This window comes from Branchiostoma lanceolatum, chromosome 5, assembly GCF_035083965.1.
Source record: "Branchiostoma lanceolatum isolate klBraLanc5 chromosome 5, klBraLanc5.hap2, whole genome shotgun sequence".
NCBI lineage: Eukaryota > Metazoa > Chordata > Leptocardii > Amphioxiformes > Branchiostomatidae > Branchiostoma > Branchiostoma lanceolatum.
Genome location: NC_089726.1, coordinates 16,601,298 through 16,623,209, shown reverse-complemented (window position 1 = coordinate 16,623,209; position 21,912 = coordinate 16,601,298). Strand labels below are relative to the sequence as shown.

The 21,912-nt window shown below is 38.9% G+C and overlaps 1 protein-coding gene across 4 annotated transcripts in view; it reads right to left on the bottom strand.

Moving 5' to 3' along the window:
- LOC136435461 (GRIP1-associated protein 1-like) overlaps positions 1-21,912 on the bottom strand; it is a 124,795-nt gene that overhangs the window by 81,033 nt on the left and 21,850 nt on the right. For all 4 annotated transcript variants that reach the window (XM_066428985.1, XM_066428984.1, XM_066428986.1 and 1 more), the window contains 2 exons: positions 20,301-20,492; positions 6,395-6,565 (listed from right to left, as the gene is read on the bottom strand). In XM_066428985.1, coding sequence (XP_066285082.1) covers positions 6,395-6,565; positions 20,301-20,492 — 363 coding nt within the window. The remainder of the gene's footprint in view (positions 1-6,394; positions 6,566-20,300; positions 20,493-21,912) is intronic.

Here is a 21,912-nt window from a genome sequence, read left to right as displayed (position 1 = left end):
CCCCATTGAAAATCAGTTTAAATAATGGGCCAACCAGCTGTCTAAAAATTCAATAGATAAAAATAAAAGTCGACAACAATCCTCTATGTTAGGAACTTTTACACCAAACTTTTCTTAATATACTGTAAAATCCCTATTTAGGTACGCACTTTTTAAACTTTTCATGTCGCAAGCAGGTGCTCCAGGCCGATGCCAAAGTCGGGGTGCGTACGTTAGGAGGGGTTCTTCCTCGGAAAAATCGCATATCAGCTTGAGTGTATGGTACATCTTCATGCAAATGAAGTGTGGAATGCTACCACACAATCAATCAGTAATAAAGAATAAATAATAATTATACATATATATTTGAATTGTTTGACATTTTCTACCCAGAAACATTTTCTCAGTAATGCTTTAAGTCGGTAAACATCATCGGAAGGATGATCATGTCAACCTCTAACTATCCACTGAAATGCTGGAGAGGGGGTGCGTACGTTAGGAGGGTTTTTTTCCCTGAACGTTTCAACTCACTGAGTCAGGCCCGCAATCGTCCCCAAATCGGGGGTGCGTACGTTAGGAGGGGTGGGTACGTTAGGAGGGGTGCATACGTAAATAGGAATTTTACGGTATAAGATATTCCACCAACAATGGTGTGACAGAAGCCAGAAAGAGGCTCTGTCTGGTATCTGCAGGGAATTCTGTTCAGGAGGGAATGTACAGCATTCCTCTGCCTCTAAAAATAGCCCAGATTCATCACATGCTGTCCTACATGTAGCTGACCCGGACCCAGTGTTATAGAGGCACTGGCATCATTAAAACGGAAAGGACATCACCCCATTTATGACTCCTACAACAAGCTTTAATATCCATTTCCTCCATATAGAACAATCAAATTTTCTGCACAGATGAAAAAATATGATTTATAGGGGCTACGGACAGTGCACCATAGCAAACAGCAAGGACATCACGCATTCGAATCACAGCCGGGAATGAGTCCGTGACATTTGCACTCTAGCCAATCCTGGGTAGAAAATAACCCATATATCATCTAGAAACCATAAAGGAAAGGCTTCCCAAAGCCGAGATGCTGATAGTATGGGTGTAATAACAGTCTGCAAATCTAGGACACCGATGCAGTGGATGATGTATATGCGGGCTATATATTATGTTGCTGCAGGAAAGCAATGCTGCACTTGGGTGAACCGCTTCGTTCTTATGCCCCAAAATTCTGTTAAGTCCAGGCAAATGCTGCCCATTATCTCCAGCGTATTTGATGACTTTTTGATCCCTGCGTTTTTTCAGGGGGATACAGCTCACTTTAAGATATTGTGTTTCTTTTCATGCTTGAGCTTAGGTGACCATAACCTCATACCTGCTGCATCTACGGCTTCGATAGGAGACGAATCAAAATGGCCCACTGGCACTACAGCTCCTGTCTGTTTTCAGCAGATAAAGCGTGAATTCAGACGGAGTGTCTCGGGCTTCCTTAGGACACAATAAGATCAACAATAAGTTCATTACCTGCAGTATTCCAGTGCCTGCTTAGGAGTATGAATTTGATTGTCCCACTATGCATGTTACAGATTAAGGAGGCTTATGCATCTCTGGGTGGGAATCAGAAATGCTTTGGATTTGGATTTAACTGGCTTAAAAATCCCAGTATACAACAATGTACATGTACATCATTCCTCAGTATACAGAGGCTTGAATAGCCTTAAGCGTCTGTGGGTAGAAATCAGAAATTGACAGAAACAAGCCTAGGGATAAGTCTTATACTGGAAACTTGTCTAGGTACAAGAAACACTACATAGTGTTGTTTTCTGATGTATCTTTGTGCTTGCCACATAGAGTTGAGGACACCAAATATTGTAATGTTCTAATGGCTACAAGCATCAGCTAATCACATGTAAGTTGTATATTAGGTAACAAATTCATCTTAAAGTTTGGATTCAATGTTATTGCCACAGATGAAGGATTTATTTGCAAAGTTCTAGGAGGGGAATAACTGAACCTATGGCCCCCTTTACATATGAAGGAACTGTTATCATGGTATTGAAGATAGATTGAAACAATAGAGTCATGCAGTAATAACATGTTATTGAAATACAAGGTTGGAGAGTACAAGTAAATTACAAGAAAAATATTAATGCAAACTAAAGGACAACCAAAGTGGACAATAGCTGGTCCTGCAGAATATCTGGTACCATTGTATTACATATTCTATATATGAGAACTCAAGACAAGGCTTCAAGACAGGCAGTGAGCTAAATGTTACAGTCTTTGTGTAAAGCTAAGGAGAGAAAAAAATTAATATGATCAATCTAACTTGGTAGGACAAAGAAAAAACAACAGAGAAAACACAGCACCGCAGAGTCTGAAGCTATAATGTCAAAACTCTGATGTGGGTTGTTCGACAGCTAGGACAAAACTATTATCTTTTCCATTGTTTGGTACTGTCCGAGGTGCTGAAACCTGTGTAAAACAGTCAAGAATTCCTATTTAACTTTCGATAAATCTTCCTACTTAGTACGTAAGAGATATAAGAAAAAAGAAGCTGCAATCAGAGCGGTACAGAAATGTCTTGACGGCAATTTTGAATACACTTCATCTCCATAGTCATCATCATGGATAATAAATGACCCACTGATTTTAATAATCTTTGGGGGCTTAACTTCCACTGTCGCTCCAAAACTGTCTGCTTCTAAGCCTGACAAAATCCTGGAATATTTGTTTTCTGCTGTTAAATGATGGGATGGGATCTGCTTTGGATCAAGGCGGAAATAGCCACAGGGCATTTCAAAATGGTGTCTAATTGCTTTCATACCAGATAAAAATGCAAAATTAGAAGCTAGAGAGGAAAAGAACAGCAGGAATGGTTCAAACTGTCAACGCTGAGCCAGTTTCTACCTTCATCAGCCAATATGCAGCACAAAAAATCCTCTCTCATTAAACCTGCGGCACACAATACCATTCGTCACCGGATTTACAAGCTTAAGCTACAGTAATCATGTTCATTGATGTAACTCGTCTGAATTCACAGGGTCGCATTTCACAGGAACTGTAACAAGATCACGAAAGGGACGTCATAAATGTTCATCATGTTTTGGTGTTTTGTCTTGACTTCTTGTTGGCATGGTCCAATGAGCCCAGAGAGTGAGATTTTTCAAGCATGGGAGCTTGACCTACAAGTAGTTGTACATGTATGTCTACTGTAAGTTTCTCTGCACTTTTTAATACAATCTAAAAGCAAGTTTGTGTCACTGATTGAAATCATGGCACTTTCTCTTATAAGAATACTTTAGAAATAGATAACACTTCAGACATGGAAACGTTTGATTATAACATCGACTAATATTCTTCAAACCATTTGGTACATATCTGTAAAATTCTGAGAGAAATCTGTATACAAACAACATTCTCTCTCTCTATCCATTTTAATGTCTTTTATTCCCCATCATATGGGGGTTGGACGTGCTTGCACATGGATGGGTGAGCCCCAGAACTCCTCATCAAGTGCAAGCCTTTTTTGTAGCAGGAGTTTTTACGGCTGGATGCCCTTCCTAACGCCAACCCAAACCCTACTGTAGGGCTTAGGACATGGGCAATATGTGCTAAGTGCCTTTCCCAAGGGCACGACGTCTTGAGCTATTACATGCTTTTCGAACATTGTGCATTTTTCCAGATGATTTGAATGAGATGATATTTTGCATAGGTTGAAGAAAAACACTGATTTAAATTCAATCATTGTAATCAGCATGCCACAAAGAATATTTTATTCTCTTTAGTGTTTTGTTCAATATACATGAAACAACTATTAGGAGGTAACTAGTCAAGGGCCATGTTATTCTAGACTAAACCTTCATCAATACAGGCTTGTGTCATCCACTTAGTGATAAAAGTTACCAAAATTAGAATATATGGATGCACGATGCACTTTAGAGCTGCTATAGGTATCTGATAAAATCAATGATTTACTTTGACAAAGTGTCTTTGTGTATGAGAGAAAAACATTTCAACTTTTCAAACTAAGATGAAGGCAGATCTTCAAAGGGACAGTTCAAATGCTAAGAGCATGCCACCTTAGGCAAGCAGACAATAAGACGCCATGAGAGAGGAGAACTTTTTAAAGACAGAGAAAGTTAGAGATAGAGATAAGAGAAATCACTGAAAGATGGGACCTTGAAAAAAGGTTCTAACACCTTTACACTTCTATTAAAGGAAAAATATCTCCAAACATTAGATACATCATTATTTAGTGACAACTTGTTGCCACTGGCTAGTTTTATCATTGAACAAAGGGATTTTGATTTGTAAGTTGACTCTATAGCAGGAACCACTACCATTAACCCCACAAAAATGTCATTAGCTTGAATGGAAGGCAGAAAGAAAAATGTCTTTGAAAATGTCTCAAGGGAAAACTGAAAGACTGAAGATATCTGAGGAAGAAGGAACTACCTGGGGTTCAACCACAGATGATGATAAGAGACAGCTCGGCTCCATATTTGTACATGCCACTGCTTCAAGGATAGAAAACCTTTTCAAACCAATCATAACAATGTCACAAGGTTAAAGCCGAGATCAGAATGCTTACAAGCTGGTAGGACGTGCGTATACTAAAGGTATAATCAGCCCCTGGGGAGTTGTCGGCACAAAAGTTAATTCTGGCAAGTAATATATTTTGACAGACTGCTTTCCAAACATGAAAATGCAAATTCCTACAAATAAGTGCACCATCGAATCAACACGTTTTAAGGGACAAATAGCTCTTTTCCTCTATCTCAGTTGAAACCCAACCCTTTTGACCTTAAAGCCCTTGTTGCTTGACTTCAAAAGCGCCAAAATCCAACGCAACAGGAACTGCATAAACCTTAGAAACAAGTCTCATGACCTTCTGTAACATCAGTCTTCAACAACTTGATGTTTTATGACTTGAATCGTGTAAATGTAGAAAAACACCTAGGAGGAAGCTGCCTTTGTGTTAACAATTATAGATTAAAACATTAGAGATATAAAGATGCGACAGTAACAGCTATGCCCAATAGGAGAGCTATATCTGGTGTAGACATCGTGGAACCAAAGTATTGAGAAGTCAATACCATACAGGGGGCTTGTATTCACCTGTGCCCAATTTTTCAGCCTTCCATATGATAATACCCACAAGATAAAACAATTGTCTAACACTGAATTTTAATGAGCGGAAGTTTTAGTATATTACCCATAAGGATAAGTATATCAACAACTATAGGCTTTGTAACCGATTTTAGCACTGTAGGGCCTTTAATCAATTACACCGCTGAACCAATGAATATAACGTTACTGTTGTTGCAATACACTATATCTTTAAATACTATCAAAATAACACTACTGTAAATGCAGAAATGTTCGCGGTGGTTTAATGTTTGCGTTTTTTGCGGTTTAAGCTCTTTGCTGCGAACTTAAAACCACCGCGAACATTTTTTCGACAGTGTTTCTGTAGCACCACTATTGTTTCAAACGCAAACTCAACACCACCGCAAACACTCCATTTTCTCCCTAATACAAAAATAAAACCATGCAAACTTAAATGCATTTACAGTATATCAAAAGGCGCAGCAATGTGTATACATTTTGTATACAACTGCGTTCAATACATTAACAATCATCCAACAAGACATAGTGCTTAATACAGCCTTAAAATAAACAGAGCACAAATTCAAAGTTACGAAATTACACCTTTAAGATGTTTTGTTTACATGTACTGAATCAAAGTTGAACTGCAATTGCCAACACACACGTGCATGTTGAAAATAGTGCTACTCAAAGGGACATGCTGTCCACAACAGAAAAATGCAAAAGAAGGGAGTAACAACTTCAAAATCTACATGGAAAATATGACAAAGGCCACACCAATTTTTTTTTTTGCTTCTTGGAATAGCCTCCCCTATTTTTCCCATTTAAAAAAAACATTGGGTAGCTATTCCCATTCACAAATTTTTACTCATGATTTTACTATTTTGTTCTCTTGTACAACTCAATAGCCACCAAAATATATTAAAAAGACCTGCACATACCTAAAAAGTGTGGTCACAGTATTTTGTATTCATTAAAACTATTTCTCAATATCAATCCATATATTACATGGCAAAAGGTAATTTTGTTCCTGTAATTATAGTATATAGATCAAAGAAAGGGGTGCATTGCATAAAATGAGCCACAAAAAGCTGAAACTTCAATAATCCTCTTATTCTTCATTTTTTAAACCCTAATCTTCACCCCAGACTATTTGCAAAAAAAATTTTTAAATTTTTTTTCGCCCTGTCCCTCCAATTTTTTTCTGGAAAAATCAGAGAATCAACAAATAAAATCGGTGTGGACTAACAATTAATAATATCATAAGTACTAAATCAGCATGTTTTAAAAGTGAGAGTGTTCCTACCTGATGTATCTCTGCCTGCTGCTGGTGGTGGGCAGCCTGTTGCTGCTCCTGCTGTTCCAGCTGCTGTTTGTGTTGCTGTTCCAGCTGGGCCACCTGCTCCTGGTGCTGCTCGGAGGACGTCTGCACCTGGATGGCCAGCTCGTCCAGCAGGGCTTTTCTCTTCTCCGCCAGCTAGAGACAGAGTGGAAGGGTTGTGAAATTGTTTATTGTTAAAAAGACTTCCATTAGTGAAGTATAAACAAGTGAACTTCACTATTCTTCCAGGAGTCAATACACATAACATACACATCACATTAGAACTTGTGAAATACACATTACATTACATAATATATACATACTTACATACATCAATTTCAATTTACTACCAGTTCTGTATAGACCTGTTTGTGTCCGTTTTCAGTCTGTTTTTGATGAGTATTTTAAATAAGGATGGTATACTAGATGATCTCATGTGATGTGGAAGAGTATTGTACGATTTTGTGCACCGGTACAGGAAAGACTTTGTTGCAGATGGCGTTTTTGGTTTGGGCAGTACGAAATTATTGCAGATCTCATGTTGTAACTGTGTTGGTCAGATATCAGATGAGAAATGGAGGTAGAAAGGAACTCGTTGCCACCAGGTATAGTAGGGGCGTCCTCACTAGATAGCTTTAAACAACACATGCAGTTAGATGTGCAAAGGTTCGGTGTGACAAGTCGTTCAGTGTAATAAACCTGAATATAGCCTACGCCGTGCGCCTGCAAAACTGGTGTGTTACAGCGAAGGGCGGTTAAACTGGCTACTAGTATATGGATACAGAAATGTGAGTCAGAGCGTTCCAGGGATACTCGAGACATGTTTCAGGGACAGATTACATGTATATGAAAAGCAAATTGACCTGTAAACTTGTACATGTTAGTGTCATTAATGTAAACCAGAGGGCAAGAGGGAATTTTGTTGTTGTTGTCTACCATCCATTACATGTACATGTGAAAATGACAAACAACCAGCGGATTTAAAAGTAGCAACATCCAAACATAATTCACCACTTCAGTTAATTCTTTCCTCTTCCATGATTTATACAAAGTAGCCACACATTTCTAAAGAATTTGATCCTATACCAACTATAGAAAATCAATAAGGAGCTTCCAACACTTATTAATCCATCTTCCAGTACATTCTCTTGACATAGGGTGAATCTGTTCACTGGATCCATGGAAGGATTAAAAAAGGGAAAATTCCTAGGTATATGTTAAAAGTGAATAAAGCCTTTTTGTTTGTAAAAACAATACAAATCTAGTGCAGTATAAACACAAAACAACAAGAAATATCTTATGGTAACTTATGTACATGGAAGGATGAAGAAGGCGATTTCTATGGCAGTTTAGAAAACATTCTGAAGTATATGTGGATAATGAAGCCTTTCTGGATGGCTTTTGTTAAAACAATAAAATCTAGCACAGTATGAACAAAGAACAACTGTACAAGAAGTATAAATGACTTCATTTTCTAATGCTGACTATGTAGCTTGTCCGAGGTACTGAAAACCTTGCTGTTAGACAGTGAAAGAAATCTGTGGAGAATATTTATGTCAACAGTGGGGACTACACAAGATACTGTAAATGCTGAAATGTTCGCGGTGGTTTTATGTTTGCGGTTTTTGCAGCTAACGTTTCAACGCAAACTTAAAACCACCAAGAACATTTTTGTCCAATAATGTAGCAATATGTAACTATAGCGCTGCCGCAAACTTTAAACCACTGCGAACGCACCAATTTCGCATTAGCGCGAAATAAAAACTACGCATGCATTTATAGTACTCAGTTTACATTCATATAATCCAGTAGTCCATCACAACAGACTCACACATAGAAGTCGTTGGTGAGGCTCTGCTGAAGGTAAGAGAAAATGCCGACTACCCCGCTGACGTCAATAGAAGACCTTCATGTCCCCCCAGAACCCAAAGGATCCTCGACTAGAGAACATGTCAATTTGCGTCCAAGTCCTGAAAGACTCATAGAGCCAGCAAAGATACATCTGTCACTGTCACTGGGTCCCTGTTCTCTTTTATCTGTGGTTTCTACTCTCCTCTACTGGCTAGCAGTGTCCTCAGATGGTAATCAGGGTCCCACCAATGTATGCAGACTTTGATATTACAATGACAGTCAATCAAATGATAAACAAGAGCTAAATCCTATGGTGTTGCATTAAATTCAGAGATTGTTGTCAAATCTGAGTGTGCAATTTAAGACAATGCCTTCACATCAAACAATGAATGATTTGACTCCAGGTGTTTTTCCCCAAATGACTCTATAGGCTCAACAGGCCTTTCAAATAGGTGAAGAGGGAAAATTGAGATGTGTCTTTGTTGTAGGGGAATCACAAAGAGCACCGAACACACACAAAGACTTGATTTCACAATTTCTTGACCAAATGTTCCTGAAAAATTGCTTTAAAAATCTAGCATCCAGTATTCTGTCTTTTTTTGCTTGGCAGAAAGTAACAGAATGATAAACTTCTTCATCTTGTATAAAGAAGTAGATTTTTAGGTAATTTTTTCAGAACACATAATGCAATTGCTGTGGCCGCATCGTGTGAACTCCCAAACTCTCAACGCTGGCAAGTTGTCAGATAAAACCATAAAGGCACACCATTCATGTTACAACTACGGTAAAAGTAACTACATATTGTAAAAAAAAAGCAAGCTCAACATAATCGCATGTAAAAGCAAGAGATCAACGTATTGGTGAGTTTAGCACTGTATCAGAGAATGGCTTTTGAAGCTTTGTTCAAAAACTAACCCCACTATTTCTTTAAATCCTTCTAAGTTCTACACAAGAAGGTTTCAACTGTTGTAGGCTTTAAAAACTCAGGACATTGACTACAAAATCTATACTCACTTGGAAGGATACCGGTAGTGGCAAAACTTGGAGAAACCAGGTTCTTCATTAGTCTTCCCAATTCTCGTAATGTCATCTGCCATTTTAAAGCAACTGCAATCCTTCACTCCTTTGCACATGCAAAAGAAGCCAGAGCTTCCACTTCCAGGCTAACAGAGGCTAATGCATACATCCGGATGCAAGCATAATCAGCGGAGCTCTACCACCTAGCCCATGCACTGTTACAGTAGTAATGTGCAGTCGGCACCATGTCTAATGTACTAGAAGAAGGAGAGAAGTCTCATCAACAGCCGTGAAGTAAACGACAATGAATCCTGAGATGTAGCGCACAAGATGCAACATGTTGTAGAGAGTCAGTCATTTGCACGGAGTAATCATAATAAAAGCTAGTGCATTAAGTTTTACTGGCCAGTAGGCATTGATAGCGTCTTTAAATCACAGAAATACGGAGGTACATGAAACAATATTACGCCTCCCGACACATCAGCAGAGGGAGACTTTCCATCCCAGCACTATACCATCCATCACTTGCCCATCAGACTTCTGTGTTTCCTTTGCACTCAAGGCTTTGCACCCCATTACTGGCACAAATCTTTTCTCATGGGCTTCGGACGACTTTGAATTTAAGTCCAGACTGGAGAATGCCGGGCGACTGGTTCCACAGCAAGGAGGGGAGGACTTCCATCTTATCTGCCAGTTACAATTCTGTGTGTCGGCATGGCCAGAAGCTTTCTGCTGCCCCGGCCACCACACCTCTCACGCTAAGCCTCCATTCTGGGGACAGCAGATAGCACTAAACTGTTTCCTGGCCAGGAGGAATCAAGCCAAAGATACTAAGGGATAGATATGCTTGATAAATCTCAACTGCTGCCTCTGCAGATATGCAGGAGCCAATTACAACATCACGGGCAACCTCTTGAGGGCAGTTATCAGGAACTTGCCTTCGAAATTCTGGAAAAGTACATGGGAAGCCCTGATTGCACAAGAGGAATTCCTTTTGTGATTGAAATTTGAATGCAAATATTCAATACTTCCCCATCTTACATTCACAGATTTGAAGAGGACTGATTCATACCATAATTTATCTGGATAGAATTCTGTAATCGGATAAGCTTGGTCAATGCTAGGGGAATACGTTTACCTATATGTGGTAAGTTAAACTCATTTTTTTCCAGACAGGTGTTGAAAAAAAAACATGTCGTCTGAAATCAACACCTCATCAACAACTTTAAACTTTCTATAAAAAAAAAAGACCAAACTGGGTAGCAGTTGATCCTATGGGACACTACAGGTGTCTTGTACCTTGTGGCGCCAAATTTGTATTGGCCACTGGTACCCTTGTAAGAGTGCTAAGCTTACACCACACATTAACTAGATTGCCAAAGAGCCATCCACACTTCTCCAAAAAGTGGGGACATGCCTAAATCTGTGCAATATGTGCTTGTCAGTTCAAAGTAATGTTACAGAACTCCAATTTAGGTTTTGCCATGCAACAGTTTAGCAGACGAGCAATTCTGCAGTCAAGAAATACAAGACCTTCCAATGAACGCAAAATAAAGGCTACAAAAACAACATGTCTTTAGAATTCTTTCTCTCATGATCAAGCATCTACAGCCATTATCCTCATAGCCTGTTTCCAACAGCCAAGACCATTCCATGCTCAAAATAATATGATATCAACGGTAGATGAAAACATGAAGTTTCTGGCAGCTATAGGGGGCATCTAGAGGACATGAATCCAACATAACTAGTCCTTCAATTTAAGTCAAGGACAAGTTAAAGTGGAAAGAATATTGCAGTGTTGCCCAATTTGCATGGGCTGCAGTAGCTGTCCTCTGTGAATACACATTTGAACAGGTTGGCTCAAAATGCTTGAGAAGCTATCATTTCTCTTCACTTGAGATAACCAACCATAACAAAGTTGTGGCAATTTGGAAGACAGAATTTGCTGGTAGCACCCTGAAGGTTGTACAATCATGTATGTGTCTGTCTGTGTTAAGAAAATGTGAGCTAAATCAGCTTCTCTGGATTTTCTCCAAAGCTACGGCAAAAGTAATCTATGTATACTGGATGTGGTTATGCTGTAGATATTACAACGGTTTCTTGTAAAACTATAACCTATGATCGGCAGCAGCTATCAGTCCCTTCTGTCTGCTTTGTACAGGATTCCTAAATCGCAATTATCTCATTTAGAAGGATGCTAATAGGTACAAATTTGCCGGCCCTATGGGACTAATTTATTGAATGGATGGTTACGGTTCGTTGGAATTTCAAAAAGTTGCCATCGTTTAACAATGTGACAAACGTTTTCCTTAGAAAAGACGAAAGATACAGGGGGAAAAACAGCATTTGTTTGAATTATTGAAGACTAATAAAGATTTTGGGGATGCATTTATGACTTCATCCAGTCAAGTACATGACTGGCGTAAGAACTGATCCCTCTAGTAGCAGTTAACTGGACATCAGGCCATTTATGGCACCCTAGACTTTAAAAAGGATATTGATTGCTGGCCTATTCAGACATTGTCTTGGATGAAACTACCATCTTGGGTTTTGCCTGCATTTAAGTACTATATGCAGGACAGATGGTTCTTTATATAAACTATAAAATTACAATCATCTAAGGTTCTGGGAGTTATTTCATTTTAATGTCTTATTTGTTTTGCTATATTTCACATTTCGGATGGCCACAGTTCCCACATCTTTTTAGAAATTATTTTCCAAATTCTTTTCTGAAAAAGATACCGGGGTATGATCACAAGATTTTATTGGCAATCCTTGTTTTAGTCAGCATTATACATATTGTAAATGATGATACATTTTGACAAATTCCTCTCCAATCTTTTAAAGTTCACAGGTAAATATTGAAGTCTTCACAATACCTTGGAGAGATTCTCGATGTTATCAAAATTCTGGCTAACCCAAGCTGAGGAAAAGCCAATCAGTATGTTTGGTGCCGAGGGAAGATACGCGATGAAGTGAATTGGTCTTACTGACATCTGCCTTTCAGCGACAATTTATCCGTACAAAAAGGACGCGTGCCTCGGGCCTGATTACTGCTCAAAATCAAATCAAGGAAAGTTTGCCTGGATAACGCTTAAGATAACCAATCACTGCCCATCATCAGAGATAGCTAACACGGGCACTGGATTCCACCACAAGAGACACTCAGAGGCCCCAGCACTAGTGCTGGAAGACATCATCTTCCTAAAAATAAAGTTAAGTTTCCACATTTTGGATGAAGAGAAGCCCATCTCTTTCCTATGCACAGGTATATAATCATGTAATGTCTCTAATTCACATGGCAATAGCCTAGACTGGCAATAAATGAACAATAAAGATGCAGAAGTTGTTCACAGGGGTTGTATACACCATGGGAGCTTTGCTAAAAAAGTGTATTTTGAGAAGACGTCTGTAAGAACAGTGTGTGGCAAATTACTAGTCCAAGCCAGGATTGGAGACACCTGTCCCACACTGTGCACTTCAGGCCTGGTGGTGACTGAGCAGGGGTTTGCCTCTCTTGCCTTGCACGATACACCAATGCTGATAGCTAAGGTGTTACAGCAGTGTTAAACAGTATCCAGTATCAAATATATAGGCCCAGATTGATCCTTAGAATATATGCAGAACATACCATCTCCCTCATGAATCTAATTCATTGTGATTGGCCGGTAGATGGGTGAAATATACACCAGCTACACCATAACTGTGGTAATGGCATCTCTACACTTCCATCCTGCTGAAAATCTATAGATAATGGTCAACTCTAAAGTATCACCTAAGCCAGTTCCCATGCACACAGGTAGCTGAGGGTCAAACATTGGGATTCCCCGCACGACCAGCCACTTAGACAATTTACTGCCTCGGCAAGGGTAATCGGCAGGCTTGCACTTGTTGTGCTGAGGAAAGCTATAACTGCGCATCGCTCCCGGTTTCGCAGACAAATTGCAGTTGTTTCAACCTGGACTTCAGCTTGGAGAGGAAGCCATTAAGGCCAATAAAGACAAATAGAACTACCAGTACATGTAGCACTTCATCTAATGACTGAAGCACTGTGATGTTATTGATACTTAAATGGAGGAAGTGATTGACCATTGAGAGAGGAGGCAGGAGAGGAGAGAGTCCTTCACATCTGTGAGGATCACAAAGCTATCAATACATCAGCTTATTTTGTAAAGAGAGAGATACCAGGTTGCATTATGTGATACCATGTAATGGAACCAGCCAAGCCTAGGTGATTGAGATGTCTCCTTTGGTCCATCGGGGAACAGGTTACGGCATTTGTCTCGGACTCAGATCTAAGTTGAACCATGATTGTAGGTTCGGTTTGTGTGAAAACTCACTGCAGGGTTGCCGTGGTATCTGTATGTACATTCGGTATCTAATTCTTTGTCAGATGTTTATTTTACATTCAAAACAGAGTGATGTAAAATACACAGAGTTGTCTTTCTATAACTATCAATGCAAAGATGTAAACATACATGACTGTATATATCCATGTAACGTTATACATGTACACGCAAATATCCTGGTGCATAAAATAGATCTACAAGGTGTACATTTTCAACTGATGTATAGGCCTGAAGCAGTCTACATTCTGTAACTGACACAGTCTTCTGTTCACTGCTGGATGAAATATGATCAAATTTTGTGGATCCGTGGGCAGGAATTTGATCCCAGGAACACCTCCAGCTCAGACAGCTACAATGTATTCCAAAATGAAATAATTTTGTTTGACTGTTTTGAAACATGGCAAATATTCTCAGTCTGCTTTCTGGCTGTCATCTGACTCTACCAGTAATATGTGATAAAACGTAACATGAACAACTGAAAAATCAAAATTCAATGCTCTTCAGATTCCTCAAAGACAGTGTGCTGCAGGGATAAAATATATCCCAAAATCAAAACTTCGGCAGAAAACTTGAGAATGATATTACTAATATTGTTTCTCAATATATTATATAGCACTGTATCAGCAGTAGGCCTAAACAACAACAACAACTAATATGATCACTGAAACACAGTACCAAATTACCCAGCAGTAGAACAGCAATGCATGTACAAGTATATCTAACACAAACATCATTCCTTAGTCTATATATAACAATAATAAAGAAAGTTTTGCACATAAATTTATCATTTCATGGTAATTCCTATTGCAAATGGTTTGCCTGTCTGCAAAATCATACTTAAACTTGATATCAATGCTATCATTGATGCTTCTCATAGATTTGCATCCCCAATATATACCGGTACATATTACACACTGTAAGTTCAACATATCCAATCTAGTTAAGTTAAGTTTGATTTTTAGTTTATCTATTTCACCACGACATACAGTTTTCAGAGATTCCTGGTCGGAGAACCCTGACATAGAATAAAACAACATTATAATATATGACCAGAATAAGAATGAGGTTGACTAAAATAAGTAAACGTTCATATATGAATAAAAATAGCAAATAACTAATAATACAAAAAAACAAAATACAAAAAAATTGTATCAAACTCCAATGGCAGAAACTGCATGGACATTCTGTATTTGTGTGGTTGTCACTCCAGCTGGTAAGAATTCACTGTGTGGTTGGAGTATTGGGCCGTGTACAGATTAGAAAACTTCAAATTTCTCCAAAATTCAGTTACAAAGGAGAGTAAACTTGCCATGAAAAGTGTAACAAGCCATCCTGTGGCAACGCATATTATAAGTCTTCGCCCAAAACTTAAAATACCCACAAAATACTAGCCGCTTTGCCTTCATACAGAATCACACAATATTGATGATAAACCACTATCATACTGTATTGCATTAAACGAGTTCAGAATTCTACCTGGACAAAAACAGTCGTTAGTATACCTATCTGTGGATGCTCCATGTAAAGTTAAGCATGGCTTCCCTGCGCCGGGCTCCGTCCATCCACGGCGCCCAGCTCCAGTCAGTACGTCTGCCATGATTGGTTGGGATGCGTAGGAATGCGCGGGGAAGCCGGGTTTTATATGATAGAGTGGCTGTCAGCCGGGGGTGCAGCACCGAAAACCTTGGCACTTGAGGCCTGATTGATGCACACCTCTCCAAAGAGCTAGGACAACATGCTGAGAGGAATAACAAATGGGCAACAGTATTGGGCCCACTACACTTGATAGATGGCACCAATTGACTGCTGTATTCCTCCTGAAATCAGAATATTACAAGTTTCAGCCAAGTCCTAAGGCATATACTATATTAGCCAGTGAGCGTGGACTTCTTCAGACGAGACCTTGAGAACTTAACTGGCAGAAATACATATATGGAATCATGGCGAGACTCCAAATAAAGGAAATGAGATTTTTAGGTTATCAAACCACTACATCAAAGGTTTCTATTTGTGGGCAATGGGACCAATTGACTCAGCTGTATTCCTCCAGAAATCAGAATATTACAAGTTTCAGCCAAGTTCTAAGGCGTAGCCAGTGAGCGTGGACTTCTTCAGACAAGAACTTGAGAACTTAACCAGCAGAAATACATATACATTTTGTATGGAATCATGGCGAGACTCCGAGTGAAGGAAATGAGATTTTCAGGTTATCAAATCAGTACATCAAAGATTTCTATTTGCGGGTATTGTTAAAACTTGGAATACTGGAGGCACACAAAATCTATAAGGTCACCGCAACTGCCACACTAGATAAGAAAGAAAGTAGAGTCGCTTGAGTGGTTATAATTGTGCACACAAAATGTCCTGGAAAAACTGCTCCTTTAACTATGGGTGGAGAAGGAACACGAAGTAAGAATTTTGCCTAACTTGAACAGCAAGCTGGGTAGAACTACATTGTACACTGTCTTAGACAAACAAGCTATAGCACATGATGCCCAGAACTAAATCTTCTCATGCCAAAAAGTTGAACAATGTGTGAAACTTTTTCCTCGTCGTCCCATTTGGTAATAGCCCAAAACTTTCAATACCAAAAAAAACAAGGACGAAGGTAGAAGGTCTTCCAAACTGCTGGAACTCAGATGTAAATTTGCTGGTAGTACTAAATTAAAGGATTAAACCATTGCTGACAAATATAAACCTGATAAGTCAAAAAAGTGTCAAGTTTTTGCTCATCAGTAATATTCACAAAAATGTTTCAGTTTTTAACCTCCAAGTGGCACAGGATGAGTTTGAATTGGCACTAAAACACGGAGGGTTAACTATAACAGTGGGCTTGAAATCTTTCATAAGAAATATGTACTATTCGTGCACACAAACAAAACTGTCTTCTGCATTCACCTCAGAATCTATACTCCTGTCTAAATGTGTAGCACGTTGATCAATGAAGAAGAAACCTGGAGAAGCATTGTATCTGTACAAAGGCTTCTCTAGCAGCGCAACACAAACCAAGATTTCCCTAACTGTCCAACCTGAGAATTGAAATACAACCAAGTGCTGGGGGGAAATCACAGTCCATCTAGAATTGTGTCTTACCCTTACACTTAAACCGTAACACAGGAAAAGTACATGTACCTAAGGCACCGTTACTACTGACTGTACTGTCAAGGCTGTTGAGGAAACAAAGAAGCGATATTTTGATTAAAAAATCAACTACCACAGGACTACTTGTTGCTTATGAAGAGTCATAGACTCAAGTTAAGCAAGATAGCTATTTTCCAATTAGCATGGTCTACCAGATTAGATCTATTTTACAATCTAATAAGCAAATTTTTCTCTCTAAGTTATTACTTAAAGAATGATGAAGCATCAGGCATATTGAGTCTCTATAAGGCCATGTTGATTTGATTATAATGGATGAGATCCTATTAGGAGCCCAAAAACTGATGCAAGCGTACGATAAAAAAAAGGTAAGCGAAAATAAAAAGTTGCCTTCATCATGAAATCTTTGTGGTCAAGAAGGCTGAACAAATTAATGACTAAAAACACAGAGTATGGCTTTTTGCTCTTTCACGACGTTGTTCTTTGACTATGGAAGTAACTTTGGCATTCTCAGTCGTATCCATTTTCTGATAAGTCCTCATTTATGGCACATTCTGCAGCTGCTTTGTATAATCTACAGTATGGTCGAAAACTTTTTTTCAAAGAAACAGACGAGAATTGATGCACGTGCAGATGTCATCCATAGATCCAGATGAACATGGAAAAACAGAAAGTACAAACTTGAGACAAAGTCAAAATAAAATTTTGATAAGTTAAACTTCCATGTCCATGACTGGACAACTATCACTGTTAGGAGACACAACAAAGTTCATTTCTAAGAAATATTCCCACAATACCGCCATAGGAACAAGTGGCATTGCCACCAAATCACCATTATTCATTTATGACCCAATTAGATTGCCTGTTACATTCCCAAGTGCCGCAAATTCAAAGGGCAACTGCTTTGGTAAGCAATAGATTGATTGCTCCCAAGTACATGTACGGTACAGAGGTCACCAAATCTGCTATATGCTAACACAGCGAGAACATGCCATGAGAAATGTTGCCAAAGTTTACATCATGACTGAATGTTACAGGAAATGACATCATACTCTGGCAACAGAACTGCATATACAGATGTATGCTCGTGACTAAACATGCATCCTGGTAACTCCAATGGAAAGTTGGGGGAGAGACACAGCAATTATGTTGTTTTGCCATACGGATCAAACTCAGAGGATCCGTGGGGAGGGGGTGGGGTGATCCCAGGGTTGCCCCCAGCTCTGACAATTCTAATTTTGGTTGGTGACATAAAGCAAGCAGCACCATGAATATATGGGGGATCTTCAAGCATTAGCCTCATGTGTTAAACCTCTGCATGTAAAAGAATTGCAGGGAACAAACCTAGAGAATGGGCGACCATGCAAGTGTGCTTGGCTGAAAATGCGAGCCATTGCAAAGCAGCATAGCAATACAACTAGCTACTTGAAAAATCAGCATGCTTCAGCTCAATTGAAATTGACTGCTTTAGTTTACTTTTTACTGCAACTGCCAAACCATGGCAATGAGAGGAAGGAAAAATCCTTTGATCAAATAAGGGGCACACATTCATATCAGATTACAGAAAGATACACAATGTGCATGGAAAGTGTACAAAGGAAACTATGGGGGCTAAGGAAGCTCGCAATGAACCAGACAAAGTGGACAGAAGAAAGACTGATTGCAGCTGCAGGGTGTTCAGATCTAGACCACTGTAGCAGCAGAACAATGTGGACTACAACTACAACTACACAATGTACTTTTCCACTGGTCGTTTTGAGAAAGATATGAGCTATCAGCAGTACCCTGTATTTGATAAAAGGCACAAATTACCAGGGAAATTAACTTACTTTCATTGCTAAGTACATATACATGTACGTGTCCAATAAAATGGGACCACAGCTTACAACTGTCAATCAAGTTGTATGTAAATCTGGTAAGTATAAAACTATAAGTGTGTGTGTGTGTGTGTGTGTGTGTGTGTGTGTGTGTGTGTGAGTGTGCGTGAGTGAGTGTGTTTGCACATAAGTAAGAATGTCAAAATTCTGTACACTTATCTGATTCCAAAACAGTTTGCAAGTATGCAAGCCCAAAATTCATGCATATTCATATCCCCATCCATGCACGTCACTCCGATGCATATTTGTAAGATAGATTTACTCAACTGCAGTTAACGGTTAATGTTCTTTATTTCATGTTTTATGTAATCATTACCCAGGGATCATTAACAAAAAGAGAAATGAGGCTCCTGGAACCCAACATTTCCTCCCCAAGGCATTTTATAATTGGGCCATATGTTACCATGTTATGGGTAATTTCCTATTTAAGGATCATTTTCAGCTTAAGGACATGTCTTGCTAATTGAACAGAATGAATTATATGATACATTAAAGTCTGACTGAACTGTCCCTTTGTAATTTTATCTCAAACTGCACCTTCAATGATCGGGAAAGAAAAGAGCTTTTTAAAGAAGCCTCCAAAACTTACCACAATTTCCAAATATTTACTGATGAAAATAAAACTAGAACTTTGTTAACCTCCCAAAACCCACTCATTACAAAAAAAGTGGGATACTTCATCTTCCACTGCTTCCAAAAAAGAAGTCAAACCCAAAAAGCGTAGATTGTATTCCGTAGTAGTTTTTAGAATAGCCATGTGTTCTACTAGTCAACATTGTTAACTCTCACTATCTGTACAGTATACCCTTGCTATGTATTGTTTCATGTTGCAATTAGCCTTCGGGCAAGAACTTGCAAATAAAAATTGTATTAATTAAAATTGTATTGTAATCTATGGGTTCATGACTTATGGGACCAGGGATTCATACTAGTCATACAACAATGATATAACTTTATACAAAATGCCACTATGACAACAAATGGTGGACAGGCATCACAAGCAATAAATATAAAAATGCAATTATAGTAGTAAAATCAGCAAAGCAATGCCAGTGCAAACACAGCAAAGAGTAACTTATAGTACAATACTAAACTTTCTTTGAACACTAATCAAATTTTCAACGACCACTGTCACCTTCTTCAGGAACAATAATGACCAATCACTTCCGAACGTAAACTGGCACGAGTTACAGACACGTGACTGGTTATAATTGAGCCTGAAGAAGGCGACAGTGGTCGTTGAAAATTTGATCCACGTATACCTTAGTGTTGGAGGAAAGCCTAGCATTGTACTATGATTAGTAATAATTTTATTTGCAAGTTCTTGCCCGAGGGCTAATTGCAACATAAACAATACATAGCAAGGGTATACTGTGCAGGTAGTGTGAGTTAACAATGTTGACTAGTAGAACACATGGCTATTCTAAAAACTACTACGGAATACAATCTACGCTTTTTGGGTTGACTTCTTTTTTGGAAGCAGTGGAAGACGAAGTGTCCCACTTTTTTTGTAATGAGTGGGTTTTGGGAGGTTAACATGGTTCTAGTTTTATTTTCGTCAGTAAATATTTGGAAATTGTGGTAAGTTTTGGAGGCTTCTTTAAAAAGCTCTTTCCTTTCCCGATCATTGAAGGGGCAGTTTGAGATAAATTTTCGTCTTTGTACCAACACAGATGAGCTTCAAAAAAAGCGACTTACCCTGTTTGCTTCGTTGAGCGCCTGCATCTGCTGGTCGTGCTCCTCAGCTGTCTGCTGCAGCTGCTCCAGCAGCCGACTGTTGGCCATCTGGCCCTCCTGCAGCTGGCAGCGAAGGTCGTCTCTCTCCTGCACCAGCTGGTTGTGCGCCGTCTGCATCGCCTGAAGGTCGCCTGTCAGGCTGCTGTTCAGTCGCTAACGGGACAAACGAACATTGAGTACAGCCGCAAAATAAACAGCTTGGAACGTTTGTTGAAGAAGGTTAGACATCCAGGTAATAAGATACGTCACATACGTTACTCGAGCAACCAGTGCAACTGGATAAAATTTTGAAATAGTCGAATGTTTCAGACAGTGTCCACCGTCTTTCGTCGTTAGTGACTAAAGGAAAGAACTGGAGAACCAGGTTTCATACCAAAACTCTGAACATTGATACATCAACTCTTGTATAAAACCTGGCTCTTCAATTCTTCCCTTTACGTAGTCACTGACGAAAGACAGCACCTGACTGTTTCAACATTTTTTCCAGTTGCTTGAATAACTGTTTTTGACGAATCTTATTACCTGGATGTCTAACTTTCATCAACAAACGTTAAGTACCTATTCTCATACATCAGCCTTACATTCTGCTTGCCATGTAGAGGAAAGAGAAATGAGGAAAGTAAATATATAGTTTGCACTAAAAGACAGTGTAGAAAGAAACTCTTCCAATGATCACAAGAAAAAAGACAAACATATACATTTGTATACTAGTGAGATTTTCCTGCAAGGACAACGAACATAAACTAACAGTAGACCATAATGTTACAACACCATATTATAAAGATTTATTCAACACTTGTTGGTAATGTGAAAGTTGGGGGACCAAGAGGCCTGACCTGCTGGTCTAATAGCAGGGTCACTAACCCCTGGGCCACCCATGGTAACTTATTTTGACATACCAGTATGTATGTACAGTGTATGTAGAGAACATTGTGGTCTGCGTTTTGAAAGCGACACTGGAGCATAAACATTATACCTGTCCAGTAGATATACATTTGCACATGTGTATTGTAATGTTAGCTGTGAGTTATTTTATGTTTTTCGGCTGCACTGTGATATTTTGGAATACTTACAGCTGAATGCACATTAATTGGTCAGATCTATCAAGTACTTATATATTATCATTATTATAATAAATTAGATGATTGTCTATCTGCGAATGCCACTGGTCCACAGATTCAACTAAACCATACCAATGTTAGCCCTCTTTCCACTAAGTACTGACATGACTAGTACAACATTGTGAAGGAAAGGTTGATAGGAATAAAGAGATACAAGAGGAATCGAAAGTCAAAAGTGAGTGAAACAGAAAGTTTGTGTCACCCCTATTTAAGAACACAATGAAGAGAGGCTAGTATGGACAGCAGATATACATGTAGTGTCTCACATTCGCTTTTACATGTACATGCAAGTCTTAGATAAGCATTACACCAATTCATCTACAATGGTTCTCAAAATCATGTTTTTTTTAATTTGAGACAAATGAATGTCTTTCGATTCTACCTAGTTTTTTTACCAAAGAGACCAATAAGTTTCATTGCTTGTTTTGGAATATTACATTCCTTGGACCAAC